This window comes from Moschus berezovskii, chromosome 22 (assembly GCF_049115385.1).
Source record: "Moschus berezovskii isolate FMDL1 chromosome 22, NW_MosBer_1.0, whole genome shotgun sequence".
In the NCBI taxonomy this organism is placed as follows: Eukaryota; Metazoa; Chordata; class Mammalia; order Artiodactyla; family Moschidae; genus Moschus; species Moschus berezovskii.
In genome coordinates, this window is record NC_142481.1 from 54063668 (window position 1) to 54085057 (window position 21390).

At 42.5% G+C, this 21390-nt stretch overlaps 1 protein-coding gene across 1 annotated transcript in view; it reads right to left on the bottom strand.

The window, feature by feature from the left end:
- Window positions 1-21390, bottom strand: part of CDH13 (cadherin 13) — a 1084595-nt gene that overhangs the window by 379183 nt on the left and 684022 nt on the right. Inside the window, exon 6 of the mRNA XM_055413053.2 lies at window positions 9220-9364. Within this exon, the coding sequence (XP_055269028.2) occupies window positions 9220-9364 (145 nt within the window). The remainder of the gene's footprint in view (window positions 1-9219; window positions 9365-21390) is intronic.

The following is a 21390-nucleotide window of genomic DNA, read 5'->3' on the forward strand; positions in this document are numbered from 1 at the left end:
GGATTTGATTTAGGTCATATCTGAATGGTCTAGTGGTTTTCCCTACTTTCTTCAATTTAAGTCTGAATTTGTCAATAAGGAGTTCATGATCTGAGCCACAGTCAGCTCCTGGTCTTGTTTTTGCTGACTGTATAGAGCTTCTCCATCTTTGGCTGCAAAGAATATAATCAATCTGATTTCAGTGTTGACCATCTGGTGATGTCCATATGTAGAGTCTTCTCTTGTATATATTTAATACAGGTTAAATATTTAAACTATTTAACATGTTTAATATATTTTAAATATATATTTAGGTAGTTTATATATACATATTTAGGTAGGTTGTCGTTGTTGTTCAGTTGCTAAGTCATGCCTGACTCTTTTCAACTCCATGGACTGTAACATACCAGGCTTCCTTGTCTTTCACCACCTCTTGGAGTTTCCTCAAACTCATGTCCATTGAATTGTTGATGCTATCTAAACATCTCATCCTCTGTTGCCACTTCTCTTCCTGCCCTAAATCTTTCCCACCATCAAGGTTTTTTCCAGTGACTCATCTCTTTTCATCAGGTGGCCAAAGTATTGGATATTCAGCTTCAGCATCAATCCTTCCAATGAATATTCAGGGTTATTTTCCTTTTGGATTGACTGATTTGGTCTCCTTACAGTCCAAGGGACTCTCAAGAGTCTTCTCCATCACCACAGATTGAAAGCATCAGTTCTTCTGTGGTCAGCCTTCTTTGTGGTCCAACTTTCACATCTGGACATGACTACTAGAAAAACTAGAGTTTGACTGTATGGACCTTTGTGGGCAAAGTGATGTCTCTGTTTTTCAATAGGCTGTCTAGGTTTGTCTTAGCTTTTCCTCCAAGGAGAAAGCGTCTTTTAATTTCATGGCTTCAGTCACTGTCCACAGTGATTTTGAAGCCCAAGAAAATAAAATCTGTCACTGCTTCCACTTTTTCCCCTTCTATTTGCCCTGAAGTGATGGAACCACATGTCATAATCTTAGTTTTTTGAATGTTGAGTTTTAAGCCGACATTTTCACTCTCCTCTTTCACCCTCAAGAGATATATAAATACATATTTAAACTTAAAAATTTTTTTTTACAAATTAAAAAAATATATTTAGGTGGTATATATTTTTGGCTTTGTGGGACATTCATTCTCTGTTCCAACTGCCTACCCAGTTCTAAGAACATCATGTGAAAACAGCCTTTGTCAATGCTTGGATAAATGGACATGGTGGTATTTCAATAAAACTTTATTAACTTAAAAAGTAACAGTCAGTGGAACAGATTTGGCCCGTGGCCCACAGTTTGCTGACTCCTGCTGGCCTTTCCCCTGGACCTCACCTGGTGCCCTTCTTTGTGCTCACATTCTCCCACCACCATGGCCTCCTCTCTGTCCCGCCATCTTCTTTCCTGCGTCAGACCTTTGCACTTTCTGATCCCTCCACCTGGAAGGTCCTTGCTTGGTCTCTAGACACTGTGGCTCCTGCATTCACACTAGTCTCAGCTTAAATGTCACATCTTTAGAAAGGCCTTCCTTGACCTCGTTGTCATTCTATCACATCACCTGGTTCTATTTTATCCAAAGGACTTGTTATCTTGTTTATTCCATTCATCATTAATTATCTTTCTCCTCCGAGTGAAAAGCAAATGTCTTCAGAGTAGAGAGCTATCTGGTCATGGCCACTACTGCATCTCCAAAACTTAGAACACTATCTGATTCATAGATTCTGACCAATAAACATTCTTTGAATGATTTTGCTGAATGAAGTGTCATCGGAAATTGATTTGAAATAAGACTTTCCCTGAAATTATAACTGTTTAGTGCCATGGTGGGTCTGCCACGATGTTGTATTAATGTAACACTAAGAATTCCTGGACTACTCAGAGTAGGATTTCAGTGGTGCTGGAGTCCACCATGCTTGGTGCCATAACAACACAAAGAAGTTTTCTTTTTTATTTTGTAGCTGCTCATCTGATTTTCATTTTAACTGGGAACCCACATTAGAGTTATTCTTTCAAAATGTGGAATGATAACTAAGATTCTGAAGCTACCAATGCCTCTTTACCTTCCCTTAACTTCAACCTATTGTGCTGTTTTGGTTGAGTTATTAATTTTTATTTGATTTTTGATAGTTGATGTCACAGATCCTTCTCTCCAAAATGGGGAGGGATGACTCCCAGCCTGAGCCTAAAATATACCAAGCAAACAAGTGGGGCAGGGGCTATCAAGAGTTTGTTTTTATGAGTAGCTTCCATGAGCACGGGAGCCAATCTGTCCAGTTCAGTGGGTTACCCTCAGTGCCTAGAAGATCTGGCATGAATGAGAGTAAGAGTGGGTGATGGGCAGAGGGGGAGACAGACATGCGAGGAACCAAGACTTCATGATTAGAGAGAAGAGTGATTTAAAAACAACGTGCTATCTATTTCTTGAACTGGTCTCTAGCCCCAAGGACTCATATATGGATTCAGGTGAAGCGAGGGCTACGAATAAAAATGGGAAGAACTGTTTTCAAAGATCCCTGCATTAAAGATGCAGCACACAGCTTCACTAGTTGGGTATCTTCTTAACAGAACACAGGGCTCCAGGCATCCTCCTTTGTCTTACCAAGCCCCATGGTAACTCCAAGGCACCAGTGGATGAGCAGCAATGGTATCTCCATCAGAGAGGGGCTGGGGTATAAAGGAGGGAAAAAAGTGCCTATGACAAGGCTGTTGACTGGCTTGGTTTACAGCCCCTGTAGACAACACATGGGGACCCCAGACGTGGTTAGGAGCAAGTCAGCAGACATTCAGCTTCTTGAGTAGTAGCAAGGTCCAGATAACTCAACAGTTTTGATATATCTTATTCTGGAATTTTCCCTTTGGGAATATGTCTCTGATTAGCTTATGCAACTCTTTCATAAATTTTGTTTTATGGTTAACTGCGCTGGAGTGATTTATATCATAATTCAATCTGAATGGCACTGTGGCCTGTTAATGGGTTCCTGGGCAACTTATCTCAGCTAAGACTCTGATGACTCCAGGAGAGGGGTCAGAATCAACAATTTTAGTCCTCCTCCTCAACCACACAATCTGGGGAGAAGTTTAGCACGAGACAGTTTACAGCCTACAGATATAGCTAGTGAAATGACCACAAGACTTAGAGATATAATCCAGAGGTATAGTCCAGAAATACAAATAAATGTCCAGCAGTATGCTCATCCATGAAAGGAAAGACTGTTAAATCTTCCTACCTGAGTTTAGCTGAGATACCAATATAATACTCTGATTAAAAGTGTCACCCCAACATACATCAAAATGTAATAAGCATATCATTTATCCTATCACTTCCACTTGTATGAATATACCCAGAAGAAACTGTCACACAAATAGGAAGAGGTGTGTCCTCCCTTACAGAATTGACTGCAAATAGGGAAGGGTAGATCTACGCATGAGCTGTTTGAAACAATGATGTAACTTGATTTTACTGACTTACAAAGATGTCCACAGGACCGTGCAGAGTGAAGAACGTGAGGCACAGAAGAGCACACTGAGCCCCGTTTCCACAGGACTGTGTTGTGTGTGTGCAGCCCTGGGTGTGGAGGTGCCCAGGGAGAGCCCTAGAACCATGCTCCTGGATGGCAACTGTGGTCTGCTCTGAATGGTGAGACTGGAGGGTAACTGAACTTTTTCACTTTAGTAAAGCTGTGGGGAAAGTGGAATTGCTTTATTTTTAAAAGAAATTTACTTAAGAAAAAAATAGCTCTGTCCCCAATATGAAGCCCATGGGACTGGCTGGGATTGTTGAGAATGGAAGAATCTTTGATGTGAGAGTCTAAACATCAGCAGAGGAAAACTGGACAGCTGGCGAACCAAAAAGCACAGGCAGTTATGGCAACAAGTAAACAGGTGACCGGAAAAGGGACTTTACCACCAACAAGCTGGGAGTGCATGCTGAGTGAGGTCTCAAATACCAGCTCTCAAATATCAAAACCATCTGTATTTAGTCCAAGCTGTTTTAGAAAATACCAACTGCAGAGCACAGTTGAGCTCCCGAGACAATCATTTTTTGGTCCTAAAGGTCATTTGATTGACTGGTTTCCTCTGTCTGCCATGATAGAACTTATTTAAACATTAAAGTAACTGAGACTAGAAAAACAGAAACTCAGGTGGATGCCAGAGATAAAATAAAAGATAACTCCTCTCCCGCCTCCCATCTCCTCACATCACCTCTTCAGGGAGGCCGGCTTCCAGCCCTCCTGGGGTGAGTGGTCCCTATGACTGCACTGCCTCTCCTACCAACTGCAATTCTGATTTATTTGTTGCTTTCTCCCCGCCTGGCTGTCAGGAGGAAATGTGCAGTATCTGGCAGGTCCATGGCTGGATTCTCAGAATTTAGAATAGTTCTGGCACAGAGTAGATGCTCAATGAAAATACTGGGTGAGAAAAAAATAAAGGGAGCAAGAGAGGGCACAGTCCTTGGGCTCTCAGAAGTTAGAAGACGAGGATTTAGCCACTAATCTCTGCCTCTGTTCAATAGCCTCAAGAAGGGTCAGCATGCAGGTAAGCAATGGGTATCTCTCAAGACTCAGAACATGCCCCTCTAGGTCCTGTGGCACTGTCCTCTGTCTGAAGAAACGTCAGTGTGGCATTCATCTTTCTCAGTCACACAGTGTGGTGACTAAGATATTTTCCTCATTACCTCCCTCCCCAGTGGCTCTTAAAGCTGCCTCTCCTGTCTAGGTGGTGGGTGCCCTTCTCCCAGCTGCCCCTGCTAACATCAGGGTAGCCAACAGCATGGAGGAAGAACACAGCTGAGCCTAACCCAACAGCTAGCTTCTGGATCTTGTTGGAGGGCTGCCTCTGGGCTGCCAAAACCCAGTGTGTGGTCCCAGCTGAGCAGAAGTGTCTGGGAACCAAAGTCCCCCTGGGGAGAGCATGGAGGATGGATAGCATAGCTCCCTGGATCCAGAATAGGAGTAACTCCAATGTATGTGTTCATGTCATTTCCCAGAGTCCTCCCTCCCCCGGGGATTGAGCTCAGAAGTGCCTACCATGGTAACTGACCTAATGTGGTACCTCATGTTGGCCGGCTTCTCCTTCCTGCAGCGCTCCCCACTTGCAATCCTGTACCTGTCCAGTAAACCACCTGCCCTCAGTCCTCACCTCAGGGTCTGTTTCTGGAGGAAGCCCTAAACACCAGTCCTCATGGATAGCCCTTCTCAACGGTGTCCAGAGGCCCAGCGGTGACAAAACACGGGGGAGCTGGTGCCAGGAGGCACTGTGGGGCTCTGGTGTGTGTCCTCCAGGAACTTCAAGGGTCTCAGCCTCTACCTACCCGCCCCCTCAAACTTGTGAGGTCCTGGAACTGGGCACTCACAGAACATCAGACTCACATGGAGTTCTCGTTGGCTCCGAGGAGCAGCCAGGGTCTGAGTTCGGGTCCCATAAATCAATGCCTTGAGGCTCCACAAAAGGGATGGTATGTAATCTACAAAGTTCAAAGACTGTTATTTTCTGTTGATCTTCCTTCATCTAGTAATGATTCCCTACAACAATACCCTGGAGTTTATGTTGAGCAGCTAGAAATGGCCTCCTGTCTGCACATAGAGATAAATATGGGTGACCTTCTTTGGTGATGGATTGGTGCTGATGGCATCTGGGTACACTGCAACATGAAAATGATGCTTGGTTGGTTGGGAGATGGATGTTCCTTCACACAAACTGCATGTCTTTTTGCCTTACTTTCCCTAAAGGGTAGGCCGCCAGAATAGTAAGAATAATTGCAGTATTAACAATACACTGGCATTTCTTAAACATTTCCAAGCACTGTGTGAAGCACACTGCCTACGTTAATCATTGCACAGAGTTTTCTAGGGTAGGTACTATTCTATACCCACCCTATCTGTTAATACAGACAAGGTGACTGAGGCTTCTAGAAGGTTCAGTAACCTGTTCACAGTCTCACCTTGTTAAGGAGTTGAGCAGAGCATCAGTCCCAGCTCCAGGCCATAGTGCTATATGTAGGACCAGCCAGATAAAATGGGCCTTCCCTGTTAGCTCAGTTGGTAAAGAATCCACCTTCAATATGGGAGACCTGGGTTCGATTCCTGGGTCGGGAAGATCTGCTGGAGAAGGGATAGGCTACCCACTCCAGTATTCTGGCCTGGAAAATGCCATGGACTGTATAGTCCACGGGGTCACAAAGAGTCGGACACGACTGAGTGACTTTCATTTTCACTTGCACTTTCAGTGCAAAATGAAGATGCAGGGTCCTTTGTTGAACAATTATTAAAAATTTTAAGATGGTGATAACAGATCATTAAACCAAGTGTGGAGCCCTTTGAAGCCTGGGGCTCTGTGAGGCTGTGCAGGTCCCACCCCATGAAGCTGGCTCTGGTTATGTGGATGCAGAAGAAAGTGATGTGAGTGATGATAAGGGCCCCCATGCTTAACACTGTTTAACCCTAGGAACTGAGCAACAGCTCACATTAAATGAAAAGTGACTCAGGGTACCTGGCTCTTTGGTCAGAAGAGCTGGTTATTTTCTGTCAGGAGTTAACTCAGTTCATCTGACAGGCCTACACAAGTACTTCCCTTTAGCTGGGCCTGCAAAGAGTCCATGTGAGAGAAGGTGGCCATGTACAATATGGTGTCTGGGAAAGAGCCTGTGGCTTGAGGCCAGACGCAGACACTGATTCTCGCTCATCCACCAGACTTAGCTGGTTCAAGTTTCCAGATCTCTCTGAGATTCAGCTTTCTCATCTGTAAGATGTGAAGAGTGATATCCACACCTCAGGGCGGAGTGGAGGAAATGATACAGTTAGAGAAAGCTCTCGGCACACAGCAGTGCCCCCCTAAATGTGATGATCATTCAATGGCTATTTGCACAGGGAAGTTTGTGGGTCAGTTGGAAGAGCACATGATTTGAAGGTTGATGCTGTGGGTTGAGTCCTGAACAGTGTACCCACCTGTCATTTATGTGAAGTGGGCAAGGTCAATGAATTTTGAGGTTTGGGACTCCTCTCTGTGAAAGGGATGCAGTACAGTGTCTACAGCGCATAGGATTCCATGAGCCACAAATGAGCAGGACATTGCAGAAACAGAAGAGGCGATCATTTCTGCAGCCTGTCAGAGACTGTTAGGACTTATAAGTAGCTTAGGATGGGAGGGGACTGGAAAACAGGTCCCACCTTCTTTCCCAGATTTCCACTGTCCTCACAGATGTCAGGTACCATCTGCTTGAGCTCTCCCACAGGGTGCAAAGTAATCTAAGGGTTTTTTCGCTGAAACTTTTATACAACATTGTCACATTTTTGACCTCAAATTTGACTGACTCCATATTTCAATTCCTGTTTTATAATCAAACCCAGAGGGTGCAGAAAAAGAAAACCATGAATCAGGCCAAATTCTGCATAACTGGAAGAAACTATTCCATACAGTTATCCAAGTCTTTATGTATTTTTATAGGATAATACCAATCATAAATAGAAGTTTAAGGTGGTTTATGTTTTGCTGGGAATACTTTCATGCTAACCGAATTGCTTTGTGCTTTAAGAAATTCAATGCACATAAAGGATTCCATTTTTCTCTGAAAATAATGACATGTATATAAAGCAATAAAATTTGAAATTCTTTCTGAAACTTTAAAGAAGGGCACAGTGGGAGAAAAATTGGACATCGTCTAATCATATACGCATATAATCTACAAAGACATGTACATGCTCATAGCTGCTTCACAGCCGCCTTGGATGTAACCACTGTCATTTACATTTAGAACACTTCTCGGGCCCATCTCGAATTCCAGTCACTCACAAACAGGGCCCGGGTACTACACATGGAAACTGGGCATCATTTTTCTGCTCTGCTCAAACTCCAGTTACTTGAATAGCTTTCCCCATCAGTTCTTCTAACTCATTCTGCAAATCAGCTTGTTTAAGATTTCTGTAAACTTCCAACCCAAATTCCAGGGTGTGTCTTGTTGGAAGTCACCTCTCCATCAAAAGCAGGCTATTGAGTGATGCCGAGGCGAAGGTCTGCTCTGAGGTGATCTGACCCACCTTCCCCAACCTGCTCTCTGACTCTCCAGGCCGCTGCCACCAATGTCCACCCCTGTTTTACAGAATGCCTTCAAATCCCAGAAGAGAGAGGGCTGCTCCTGCCCCTGGGGTTCTATCTGACTAAGTGCAGGAGGCCTAGCTCCTGGAAGCTAAAGGGAGGTTTTAGGCACCTTGCATACAATTAGTCACCTGGTAGGCTAGGTGGTTGCATGAAAATACTTCCAGAGCCTTGGGTATCTACATGTTATTTATACTTTCCATCCATTCAGCAAAGGAAAAAAGAACCAGCTGAGCAGCCCCTGAGTGTCCATGTCCTACTGGCCTGAGGAGTGACTCCTTTGTTACAAGTGTTTGGGTATAATCCAGACACAGCAGTGCTGGCATTCTTCACTCGGCTTATTTTCACTCAATGTATGTGAAAGCTTAAAATTAAAGTCTACCCTTAAAATAGGGATTTTTCTACTGCTCTTCACTTTCTAAGGCATCATGCTCAGGAGTGACTACTTCTGCTGCTGGCCACAAAATGCTTTAATTAGTATCTGTGGGCCAAAAAGGGAGCTCTCAATTCTAAAACTTTCACTGATAGAAAGGTTAAAACCGGAGAAAAGATGACAGGAGTTCAGTAGTAACCTTGAATGATTTCCATAGAGTAGAAACATGTATTGCCAGAGAGGGAAATAAAATGTCTTGCCTCTGACCCTTTGAACAAGGACAAAAGTTTTCTCCATCTACGTCTTCTAAGAAAAGGGGTGAAAATGTCCTACACATTTCCCCCAAATGGTTCTTATTAAAAGGCAATTATGAAGAGAAATATTGAGGAGCTGCAGTAAGGTCCTTAATTTCCCTCAAAGTCCTTCTGTACACCAAGCTCAGCCTTGGGCCCTCACAAGGAGAGCTAGATATTTACATGGTGTCCAATATCAACCATATGTTGGAGACTGAGATGTTGGTCACCCTTAAAGGTCACCTTTGCATACAAGGGAAGACATTTTCACAGCTTGCAGCACCCCAGTCATGTTCTGAGTTGCAGTTTTCTAGGGCGTGCTTCTGTCCAGGGAAATAATACATCAGTGTTGATGCACACCAACAGTACATAACGGTGGCGATGAAACAGTCTCCAGAATCCCCAGAGATCACAGTAGGTCACCTACCAAGCCTTTATGCGAACTGTGAGCTGATTTAACATACCTGTAGGTGACCCTTCCATGACGTGGCCAATGTAGGGGCCTTCCCGGAAGATGGGTCTGTTGTCATTCTGATCAATCACGATGACTTCCAGAGGGACTGGCCCCTCGAGAGTCCTGCCGTTGACATCTATGGTCTCCACAAATAGCTATTGGAGCAAAGAGATTGGGGGAGAAAGCATTCATTCATTAGGAAAATTGAAATTGGGTTCTCTGGAGAAAGTAGGTTATGTCAGCAATTTTATGAGCCCTTGGCAATATTCAAACTTTGGTCTCAATGGATAGTCACCAGGACTAGAATAGAAACCAAACTAAACATTACAGAATAAAAGACAAAGATCAGTTCATGCTAGTTCCCCTTGGGAAATTTACAATTAATTCATCAAATCTGCAAAGGAAGTCCACACACACAAAAAGGAAAACACCAGCAATCAACCGTAGCTGAGGAAATGCGCTTATATTGTTTCTGTGTTTCCAACATCATTATGCTTAAAAGGAATGTTATGCTAATAAAAATAATTGACTAAACTGTTATGAACAGAGTATATTAAGAAATAACTGGAAGTGTTTATGGTGGTATTTAGGGGAAATTCAGGTCAGTAAAAATTTGTAGAGAACCTTCCTGAGGCAAGGAAGGAACTTGTGGGGGTCCTAAGCAGGACCTCAGGGCTCCTGCCCACGAGGCCTTTACAGTCAAGGGGGCATTTCACAGTTTCCTGCCTTCAGATCCCAAGGATGAAGGAAACAGCATCGAAAGAACAGCTGCCTTGTTGCTTGGAAACAAGGAATTACATCTTGGCTTTTCCAGTGAAACATGGAAACATGGGGTCCATGAACATGGGGTCCCAATACTCTCATTTCTAGGCCTGAGTCTGCCTTGATTTAACTCAGGGGCAACAGTCACACTTCTTAGTTATCAGTGTTGTTCCCCTCTTGGGAACTGGTTGAATAGTTGTATCAGAAAAAGGTGTCTGCAGTTGTAATCCTTGGGAAATGGTCTCTGCAATTGGAATCCCAGCACACTCTCTCACTAGTTATGTGATCTCGACCCATACAGTTAACCTCTTAGTTTTATAATCTGTAAAATGGGTTCATAAAATAATCATTATTAGGAATAATGGTAACCAGCATTACCCAGGGCTTACTGAGGCTCCCTATCATGTTAATTCACTTGAGGTTCACAGTGCCCCTATGAACCATTTGTAAGGAGGGAACACTGCCAGTTAGACAACAGGTCAGTGGAGTCTGGAGTTGGCCTTGTGAAGTCAGTCTGCAGATTTAAATTCTTAACCATTACAAACAATGCTTGCAGATCACTTAATGTAATGCCTGTCACATAGCTCATCTCAAGAATATTAGCTGCTACTGTTATTGTTACTGCTGTTATTATCAACACCGTTGTCAAAACTAGCCCAAATTAGGAAAAGTAAAGAGAAACACATTTGTTGTACCCTACCTGAATGTGTTGTAAATTGGTTTCACCCTTTGGAAAGTGTCAACAATATGGTACGTGTGTGCGTTCTCAGTCATGCCCAACTCTTTGCGACCCCATGGCTCCTCTGTCCATGGGATTTCCCAGGCAAGAACATTGGAGTGGGTTGCCATTTCCTCCTCCAAGGGATCTTCCCGACCTAGGAATCGAACCCATGTCTCCTGCATTGGCAGGCGGATTCTTTACCACTGAACCTCCTGGGAAGCCCAAATTCATCAAATCTATGAAGGACTCACACACTTTATTCCATCTGGATACCTCTCCTGTTAGTGTTTGAGACACGCTGCCCTTACATACATGGGAATATTCACTGGAGTGTTGTTTCTAACAATGAGATAACACTGGTGTCCGTCCACTAAGCATCCAGCTGAAAGGGATGAATTTAATATTCATGTAGTAAGACACTAAAATACAGCCATTAGATAAAATCACTATTCAGCCCTGTGGATCGGCTTCAACACTGTATGAAAAAACACAGAGCAGCATGTCCACTATGCATGTGCTGCAGATAACGGGGGCACAGAGTTAGACACGGCCTAGTGACTGAACAGTAGCAACTGTACATGTGTGATGTACACACGGACAGGGTGTGAAAACAGGACACAGCATGAAACCAGGTATGTTTGAGTGGAGGAGTTTTTTCATTAATACTGTCTTATCTTTTCACTAGTAAATTCTCACACACACACACACACACACACACTTGATTTCTGGGACAGATAAAATAATGCACAAGTACCATAGCTAAGAAGAAATTAAATACGCAGAGCCTTTTAATATCTGCACACAAAGGAGACCTTACAGAGAGTGAACTTTTTATGCTGATTTTTAAAGCTACTGTGAGAATACTGCTAAACAAAGAAAATAAAAATCAAGCTTCGGGAGCAATTTCTTCCAATAATGAAGGTCTGGCCTTTTGTCTTCCCAAAATAGCCAAGGACTTGACTTTATTTTCAACCAAAAACCTGTCTCTAAAGACACCAGATAACTTGGATTTGAATCTTAAGCCCCCACAGCCTACAAGACTTAGCTAGTGTCGTAAGCCACAAGTAAGAAGAATAGAATTCACATTTTTGCCAAATTGCCACACTGGGAGGGGCAGACTCTAGATCTCACCTCAACATAATGGAAAGACATACGGACCCTAAGCAGATAAACTGATCAGGATGAATGCCAAATGTTGAGCTGAATTTTACAAAACCAAAGTTATCAATGTGAGAGTATTTTATGTTACAATACTACCCAGAGTTTGACTCCTGAATTTTGTATTGAAAACAATAATGCTAGAAATCAAGGCCTCTGGAACAGGATTGAAAAAGAATAAAGTGCTCCTAGGATGCATTTATTAATTTTAGTTAATTTAACAGATATCCATTGAGGACTCTCCTCAGCCCTGTCCTCCCCTGTCCTCCCCCATCCTCAGCCCTGTCCTCCCCTGTCCTCCCCCGTCCTCAGCCCTGTCTTCCCCTGTCCTCCCTTATCCTCAGCCCTGTCCTCCCCCATCCTCAGCCCTGTCCTCCCCTGTTCCTCCCGTCCTCTGCTGTCCTCCACTGTCCTCCCCCGTCCTCCCCCATCCTCCCTTATCCTCAGCCCTGTCCTCCCCTGTCCTCAGTCCTGTCCTCCCCTGTCCTCAGCTCTGTCCTCCCCCGTCCTCCCCCATCCTCAGCCCTGTCCTCCCCTGTCCTCCCTTATCCTCAGTCCTGTCCTCCCCCGTCCTCAGCCCTGTCCTCCCCTGTCCTCCCCTGTCCTCAGCTCTGTCCTCCCCCGTCCTCCCCTGTCCTCCCCCATCCTCAGCTCTGTCCTCCCCTGTGCTCAGCCCTGTCCTCCCCTGTCGTCTCCTGTCCTCCCCCGTCCGCAGCCCTGTCCTCCCCTGTCCTCAGCCCTGTCCTCCCCTGTCCTCCCTTATCCTCAGCCCTGTCCTCCCCCGTTCGCAGCTCTGTCCTCCCCCGTCCTCAGCCCTGTCCGCTGCCCTGTCCTCCCCTGTCCTCCCCTGTCCTCAGCCATGCCATCAACAAGTCCTGTCTATATTGCTTGTTCTACTTCCTGGATCTTTCTCAAATCCACCTTCTTCTCTCCAAATTCTTCATCACCTACAAAGAGTAGCTTCTGTCACTTCTTTCCTGGGCCTCTGCAATAGACACCTGATGGTTTGCCTGCACCTAAGAAGTTACTTTGATGTGTCGACTTGACTGCCGTGGAGTGCTCATGTTAAACATAATTCCTGGGTGTGTCTGGATGAGATTAACACTGGAGTCTGTGGACTCAGGGAAGTAGACACTCTCCCTAGCATATGTGGGCACCATCTAATCCCCTGAGGGCCTGCATTGAAAGATGCAGAGGAGGGTGGGATTCGCCCTTCGTCCTCCTGCCTGACTGCAGACTGGGGACCTCCATCCTCTGCTGCCATCAGGAGTCACACTTCTCAGGCTTCTGGACTTGGACTGGAATCTACACCATCGGCCTCCCTGGTGCTCAGGCCTTTGGACTTGGACTGGATCACACCACCAGCTTCCCTGGGGCTCTAGCCGGCAGACAGCAGATTGTGGGCTTTCTCAGCCTCCAAAACGGTTTGAGTCAGTTCCTTATAGCAGACTCCTACTGCTTCTGTGTCTCTGGAGAAGGCTGACCAATATAGGCGTCCATCATGTCTTTTCAAAATTTTAATTTATTAATGTCACCCCAGAACCGATACTTTCAATCACTTCTCATCCCTCATAAGATAAAAGCACATTCCTTTACTGTGAAGAGTCTTTTATAATCTGGGCCAGCCTAATTCTCCAAATTCCATTTCACATCACAACAGGTCCCCTTCATTCCTCATTATCCAGGTATACCAGTCTTTTCTCAGTTCTTCCAAATTATTCTGTTCCTTCCCAACACAGGAATCTTCTCGTGCAACCCTGCTAGTAAGCACGGGCATCCCATCGTCCATCCTGGTCAGCCCCTATCTGTCCTTCGGATCTCAGCTCAGATGTCACTGGCAGAGAAGATCCTTCATTATCAATTCAGTCTCACTTGGGTGTCTCTGGTTCATGCTCCCATGGCACTGGTACCCTGCCTTTATAATGCTTTACATAACATGTAATTGCTTATTTATTTATGTGACAATTTGACTAATGTCTGCCTCTCCGGCCCCATCAAGACAGAGGTGAGGTAGGTGTTCATGCCCTATAGCAAATCCCCAAGGCTGAGATTCAGTGCTCAGCACAGGGCAGGTACTCGATTCAACACTGATGGCAAAATGTCCTCTCCAGAAGAGGCAACTGCTCTTTAAGAGACTGGAGCCCAATGTTTTGGCCCCAGCTTTGGCCATCTATCCTATCTTTCCAACCCTGGCACAGGAGATGACAGCTGGTCCCGGGTTTCATGGACCAAAGACCAGTTGCCTCTGTGCAGTCTTAATTCATGAACAAGAGCCACAGTAAACCTGGGTAAACAACACCCAGATACATCACATTTTGATTACTTTCCTTCTGAAAGAAGGGAACTAACATTTACTTGGTGTCCAATATATGTCTGGGGTTTCTATGCATTGTCTCACTTATATCAAGACATCCTGGAGAAATATTCACTGCAGCAAATCTCAGAGAAATTTAAGTACCTAATCTGAAAGCTAGTCTGTGATCCAGTTGACTCTACACTTAGATCTGACTTGAAAATTTGTGCTTTCCCCCACTACACCCTTGTCTGCTAAAAGCTCTTTTGTTTTATTCTCTTTACTGTGTTATTCACTTAATAGTTTTGCTGAATGTTGATTGTTACGTTTCACTGATAACTTATCCAAAGCAAAATTATCCATGAATTTAGGGGTATGGTGAGGTTATTTTAAATTTTTCCTAACACACATGAAAATACACATTAAAACACACTATGAACCTCTGCATATAATGTGACAACCTGCCACAAGTGACGGGTTGGGGAGTATCATAGCATTGGCCTAGACACAACATGCTCCCTTCCGGAATGGCACAGACTTTCTGAAAATAAAAGGCTCGCATCGCTCATAAATGTAGCTCTCAAATGACCAAGGTGAATGAAATGCAAGTGACTCTTACTCTGTTTAAGGCAAAATTACTTTATCCAAGATTGGAGAGATGAAGGTACCGCATGGATGTGAACTAATCATATGCACTTTAGGGGTCATGATAGGTGAACACCAGGTCAGTGAGTCTCGTGTGCAGGGGCAGAGAGGGCTTGACCTCTAAAATGGGGAGGAGGTGAAGAAAAAGCACAGGAGCCAAAATGGAAGCTGTGCTGCTGGAACAGCTCTTGTGGAAGTGCAGAGGGTCCCCTTGGCCACTGTTCCTGTGAACCCCACCTCTGAGGTTCTCTATTCCCCTTCCATATAGTGGGGGTGTCTCCACCAGAGGTGGGAGCTGTCAAGTCACAACCTGTAAACTGATGACTCTTTAAGCCAATTAATGTGCTGTAATAATGGAGATGGGCTACGCACACACATAGAAAAGAATTCCTTAAAACAACAACACATGAACATAATGAGCCAATTACAAAGCACATACAAGCACACTGGCCTTTAGTGTCACAACAAATTATTAACATCTTGTCTTTCATTTGGCGTATCCTCTCAGCTCTGTTTATGAAAGACACAATTTATCAAGGGAAAATTTGATGCTGTGATCTAATCCAAAGGGATGAATTGATGAAAAACAAATGCTACAAGGTTTTTTGGGTGAATGCCAAAATGAAGATGCTGGCTCTTAAAACATAGTAATTTTTCTATGAAATGACCCCAGTAACAGATGTCAAACTTGGATCAATAGGATAAGAAACAAAGTGTCTGACACATAATCTATGGACTCATGAGTCATTTTGAAGTAAAATGATTTAGAAAACACTTCAGTGACCTTTTTGAACTCTGATAATTATGCTTTGTGCTAAATATGCAAATGAAGAAAGACATATACAATGATGTAAATTACTTATTTGAGGTGATATTATTCACCTTCTGGTTATCAGTGGAATGTGTGTGTGTTCACATGCTTTTTAACCACATGTTTTCATATCACAGGAAATGAGAATTTAGGAGCCAGGACGCTAGCATAATGTAACTCAGTTTCTCTTTTGGACACAAACATGACGTCTCCTATGTTCCCTCCAAGTTACCTCTTTGGGACATTAAAACATTTTCTGACGTGGATGCTCCTTTGAAATACTTGTTTAGGATCTTCTACTTGGACCAGTTTGTAAGTGAAAAAGATGGGCCTTGTTCCTTTCATTCCAGACACCATCTTTTATAATGAGAATAGTTATAATGCTAGAAATGTAAAGTGATAACTAGAAGCTTGCTGCATGCAATTAGGGATATACAAATATTAGACATAACAATATGTCTAATTTGTTCAGTTCAGTTCAGTTCAGTCGCTCAGTCGTGTCCGACTCTCCGCGACCCCATGAATCACAGCACGCCAGGCCTCCCTGTCCATCACCAACTCCCGGAGTACACTCAAACTCACGTCCACAGAGTCAGTGATGGCATCCAGCCATCTCATTCTCTGTCGTCCCCTTCTCCTCCCGCCCCCAACCTTTCCCAGCATCAGAGTCTTTTCCAGTGAGTCAACTCGTTGCATGAGGTGGCCAAAGTATTGCAGTTTCAGCTTTAGCATCAGTCCCTCCAATGAACACCCAGGATTGATCTCCTTTAGAATGGACTGGTTGGATCTCCTTGCAGTATAAGGGACTCTCAAGAGTCTTCTCCAACACCACAGTCCAAAAGCATCGATTCTTCGGCAATCAGCTTTCTGCACAGTCCAACTCTCACATCCATACATGACCACGGGAAAAACCATTGCCTTGACTAGACGGACCTTGGTTGGCAAAGTAATGTCTCTGCTTTTTAATATACTATCAAGGTTGGTCATAACTTTCCTTCCAAGGAGCAAGCGTCTTTTAATTTCATGGCTGCAATCAGCATCTGCAGTGATTTTGGAGCCCAAAAAAATAAAGTCTGACACTGTTTCCACTGTTTTTCCATCTATTTCCCATGAAGTGATGGGACCAGATGCCATGATCTTTGTTTTCTGAATGTTGAGCTTCAAGCCAACCTTTTCACTCTCCTCTTTCACTTTCATCAAGAGGCTTTTGAGTTCCTCTTCACTTTCTGCCATAAGGGTAGTGTCATCTGCATATCTGAGGTTATTGATATTTCTCCCAGCAATCTTGATTCCAGCTTGTGCTTCTTCCAGCCCAGCGTTCCTCATGATGTACTCTGCATATAAGTTAAATAAGCAAGGTGACAATATACAACCTTGACGTACACCTTTTCCTACTTGGAACCAGTCTGTTGTTCCATGTCCAGTTCTAACTGTTGCTTCCTGACCTGCATACAGGTTTCTCAAGAGGCAGGTCAGGTGGTCTGGGATTCCCATCTCTTTCAGAATGTTCCACAGTTTATTGTGATCGACACAGTCAAAGGCTTTGGCATAGTCAATGAAGCAGAAATAGATGTTTTTCTGGAACTCTCTTGCTTTCTCCATGATCCAGCGGATGTTGGCAATTTGATCTCTGGTGCCTCTGCCTTTTCTAAAACCTGCTTGAACATCTGGGAGTTCACGGTTTACATACTGCTGAAGCCTGGCTTGGAGAATTTTGAGCATGACTTTACTAGCGTGTGAGATGAGTGCAATTGTGCGGTAGTTTGAGCATTCTTTGGCATTGCCTTTCTTTGGGATTGGAATGAAGACTGACCTCTTCCAGTCCTGTGGCCACTGCTGAGTTTTCCAAATCTGCTGGCATATTGAGTGCAGCACTTTCACAGCATCATCTTTCAAGACTTGAAATAGCTCAACTGGAATTCCATCACCTCCACTAGCTTTGCTAGTAGTGATGCTTTCTAAGGCCCACTTGACTTCACATTCCAAGATGTCTGGCTCTAGGTCAGTGATCACGTTATCGTGACTATCTTGGTCGTGAAGATCTTTTTTGTACAGTTCTTCTGTGTATTCCTGCCACCTCTTCTTAATATCTTCTGCTTCTGTTAGGTCCATACCATTTCTGTCCTTTATCGAGCCCATCTTTGCATGAAATGTTCCCTTGGAATCTCTAATTTTCTTGAAGAGGTCTCTTGTTTTTCCCATTCTGTTGTTTTCCTCTATTTCTTTGCATTGATCACTAAGGAAGACTTTCTTATCTCTCCTTGCTATTCTTTGGAACTCTGCATTCAGATGCTTATATCTTTCCTTTTCTCCTTTGCTTTTCGCCTCTCTTCTTTTCACAGCTATTTGTAAGGCCTCCTCAGACAGCCATTTCGCTCTTCTGCATTTCTTTTCCATGGGGATGGTCTTGGTCCCTGTCTCCTGTACAATGTCACGAACCTATATACAACATATTCAGTTGTACACGGATCTGCAAGTTTAGACATAGAAACTTACACAAAACCTTGAAACACATGTGAAAAATATGATGTTTGGACTTGCCTCCACAGAGGACAGGGATAAAGAAAAGATGGGACTCAATGACTATGAAGGTGCTGCGAAATAAGTACCAGGTCCCATGATAGAGTCTAAACTTGACATAATACTCCTGGAAGGCAGCTGAACCTATGTCTTGAGAACCTCAGGGATATCCACAACTTTAAAAAATGTTCCATAAAAATTTCATGGAGATAAAGAAGCCTATAGAGATTTTGTATAAGTAGGCTACTATTAGTTTATTTAAACCAGATAATCTCCAAAATTAAGTGCCTTGAGTGAAGAAAGAATTGATAGGTATTTTTTTGAGTTTTTATTTGCAACTCTTATACCCTCACTACCTATCAACATCTCACAAAAACTAAAAGTCTTTTCCACCATAGACATTCTCACTGATCACTGAAATTATACTAGACTTTGAATCAGAAAGCCTGCCTTTGGTTTTAGCTCTGCTACCTATAAAGGGGCTATAGTTGGCAGAATAATAACCCTACTAAAGAATATTATGTCCTAATTCTGGAATCTGTGGATATGTAAGGTTACTTGGCAAAGGGGAATTAAGGTTGCAAATACAATTAAGGTTGCTGATCAGCTCACCTTAAAACAGAGGTATCAGTATGAATTGTCCAGGTGGGTTCAATGTGATTATGAGGGTCCTTAAGAGAGGAGGAGAAAAGGGTCTGGGTGATTTGACATGAAAAGGTACTTGACCAGCCACTGCTGGCTTTGAAGATGGAAGAAGAGGCCACAAGCCAAGGAGAGTGAGCAGCAAACAGAAACTGGAGACGCCAAGGCCCCTGCTCTACAGCCTCCGAGAGTGGATGCAGGCTGGCTGGCATGAGTTTCAACCCTGTGAGTTCCATGCTGGGCTCTAAACCTACAGATGTACATGATAACAGATTTATGTCATTTTGAGACACTACATTTATGGTAACTTATTACAGCAGCAATAGAAAATTGATATTGTGGTCATATTATTAATTATTCAAACTGGCACAACTTTAAGAACCAAAGCAGGTATTATCAACAATTAAGCCACAATGAAAGGTGCAAACCAAGACTGTCCCAGGCTTAACTGAGTGACACTGTGAGCCTATCCTATTAAGAAACTTCAGTTCTCTGTATCTAAGTTGGCACATGTAACAAATGATGTTTAGAATGTCATCTTTCTTTTTGTTTAAGGAACAAAAAGATAAGCAAGTGTATGTAGCACATAAATAGGAAATTCTAAACAAAGCTTTGTTACATCAGATAAGGTTTGGTGACTTGGGCATTCATTTACTGCAACAGACCTCTCCAGACTTTTGCAAATGTGGATGCAGTGCCCTCGATTCAATTCTCTGTGTCAGCCATTACCCTGAAAAATTGCTTTCCTGTTACAGTAATTTAGATTCTTCTTTGACACAAATTATTTGCATATTCAAGTTATTTTTCTCAGCTTTATTCATTTAGTGAAGTTGAATCTGGTTATGGACCAGTTCCTGGAGAGTTCCCAGGGAAAAGATATTTTTAGTCTGTGGTAACATTCTTCCACCTTCATCTACACTGCTCTGTGTGTAATCCTCCCCTTGATAGACGGGATGCAGTGTGTACAGCTCCCTCAAAAAAATGATCAAAGGGGCGATAAAAGTTTCCCACTTGTTAGACTATTAATTAAAGGTCTTGATATTATTTTCAAATGTTCTTTGAAAAGCTTGCTTAGCTTAGAGACATAATATTTCCTTTGTTGATATGAAATTTTACTTTTAAAGTATGTTTTCCACCAACACAATGAAAACACTTTTTTTTTTTTTTTTTTTGCTTATGTATGTATGCTCATAACCATGCTGGACTTTCAGGACATTTTTCTATTTACTTTTGAAGTAACTTTAATTATGTGAAAGAAATCCATGCAGATATTCAAAATAATTTTACTTAAGCAGCTTGGGTAAAGTCCCAGTGAATATCCCCTACCCAAGAGGGGGGCAGAGGCTGAAAATTTTAATTGGTTCAAGTAGAATTTATATAAATCATGGATGCTGGAATTATGCCAGATCCATTAAGGATATGTACAAGGGTTAAGAGGATTTTTGTGCAAAGATGAGAAATATAATATGTTTGAAAACAAAGCCATAGGAGAATATTACAGGGGATTTTATTTTCACTTGCCTTTTTCTCTTCCTAAAGTGAAATTCAGAGGAATAGAGTGTAATGAAATACTTTTCTTTCTTTCTTTTTTTAAGTTTATAGCTCTAAAGTCACTTAGTTAAATAGGTATTAAAATGTGTTTTGTAAAACATTATGTTCGTCAAAATTAAGGTTGATACATAAAATTTAAATTATTGCCTAATAAATCCAGATAGATTAAAGAATTAGAAGAAAAAAGTCTTTAAAATATTTTAATATTTATGTAATAGAGTAGGCAAGGTTTTTTAAATCAGCATTAAAGGCATAAGTTATTATGTGAATTACTGAGAGATTAAACTACTTAAATGTGAAGTTTTTTTATATGACTAAAATACAATAAACAAAACTCAGAAAATGTTTGCATCATATAAAAGAGGCCTACTATCCTGAATATACAAAGAGATGGTTAAAAATCAATAGATTAAACAATTAGCAAAGCAAGGAAACAAAAAGGCAATAAACATTATAACTTTAAAATGAGATAGTTTTTTGCTTATGTAATTGACAAAATAATTGGAAAACCTGAATAGTCAATCTTTGACAAACTTGTCAGGAAAAAACATTCTCACACGTTACTGATGATATTAAAACATCTTTCTGAAATGCCACTTGTCAATATGCATTACAAGCCTTGAAAACGTGATTTTTACTTGCTCTGTATGTGCGTCAGGAAATTAGGGCTGTATGATAACACGTATACTCATTTCAATATTGCTTAAAATTAGGAAATATTACAAACAACACAAAGTTCTACCTTGATATTGATGAAGTAGACTATGGTATCTGCACAAAGCAGAACACTACATTGCAGAAACACTTTGGTGTTTAGTCACTAAGTCAAGTCCAACTCTTGGAGACCCCCATGGACTGTAGCCTGCCAGTTCCTCTCCGAGAGATTTCCCAGGCAAGAATATTGGACTGGGTTGCCATTTCCTACTCCAAGAACACTTTAGGGAATGGAAAAAATATATTAATGGTATACGGTATTCATAGCATGCATTAAATAATCCGGTTGCTAAGTAGTACTACTGAATTTTTTTGAAAAATAGACAGATATTACACTATTAAGATTTTATTAAACTATTAACAG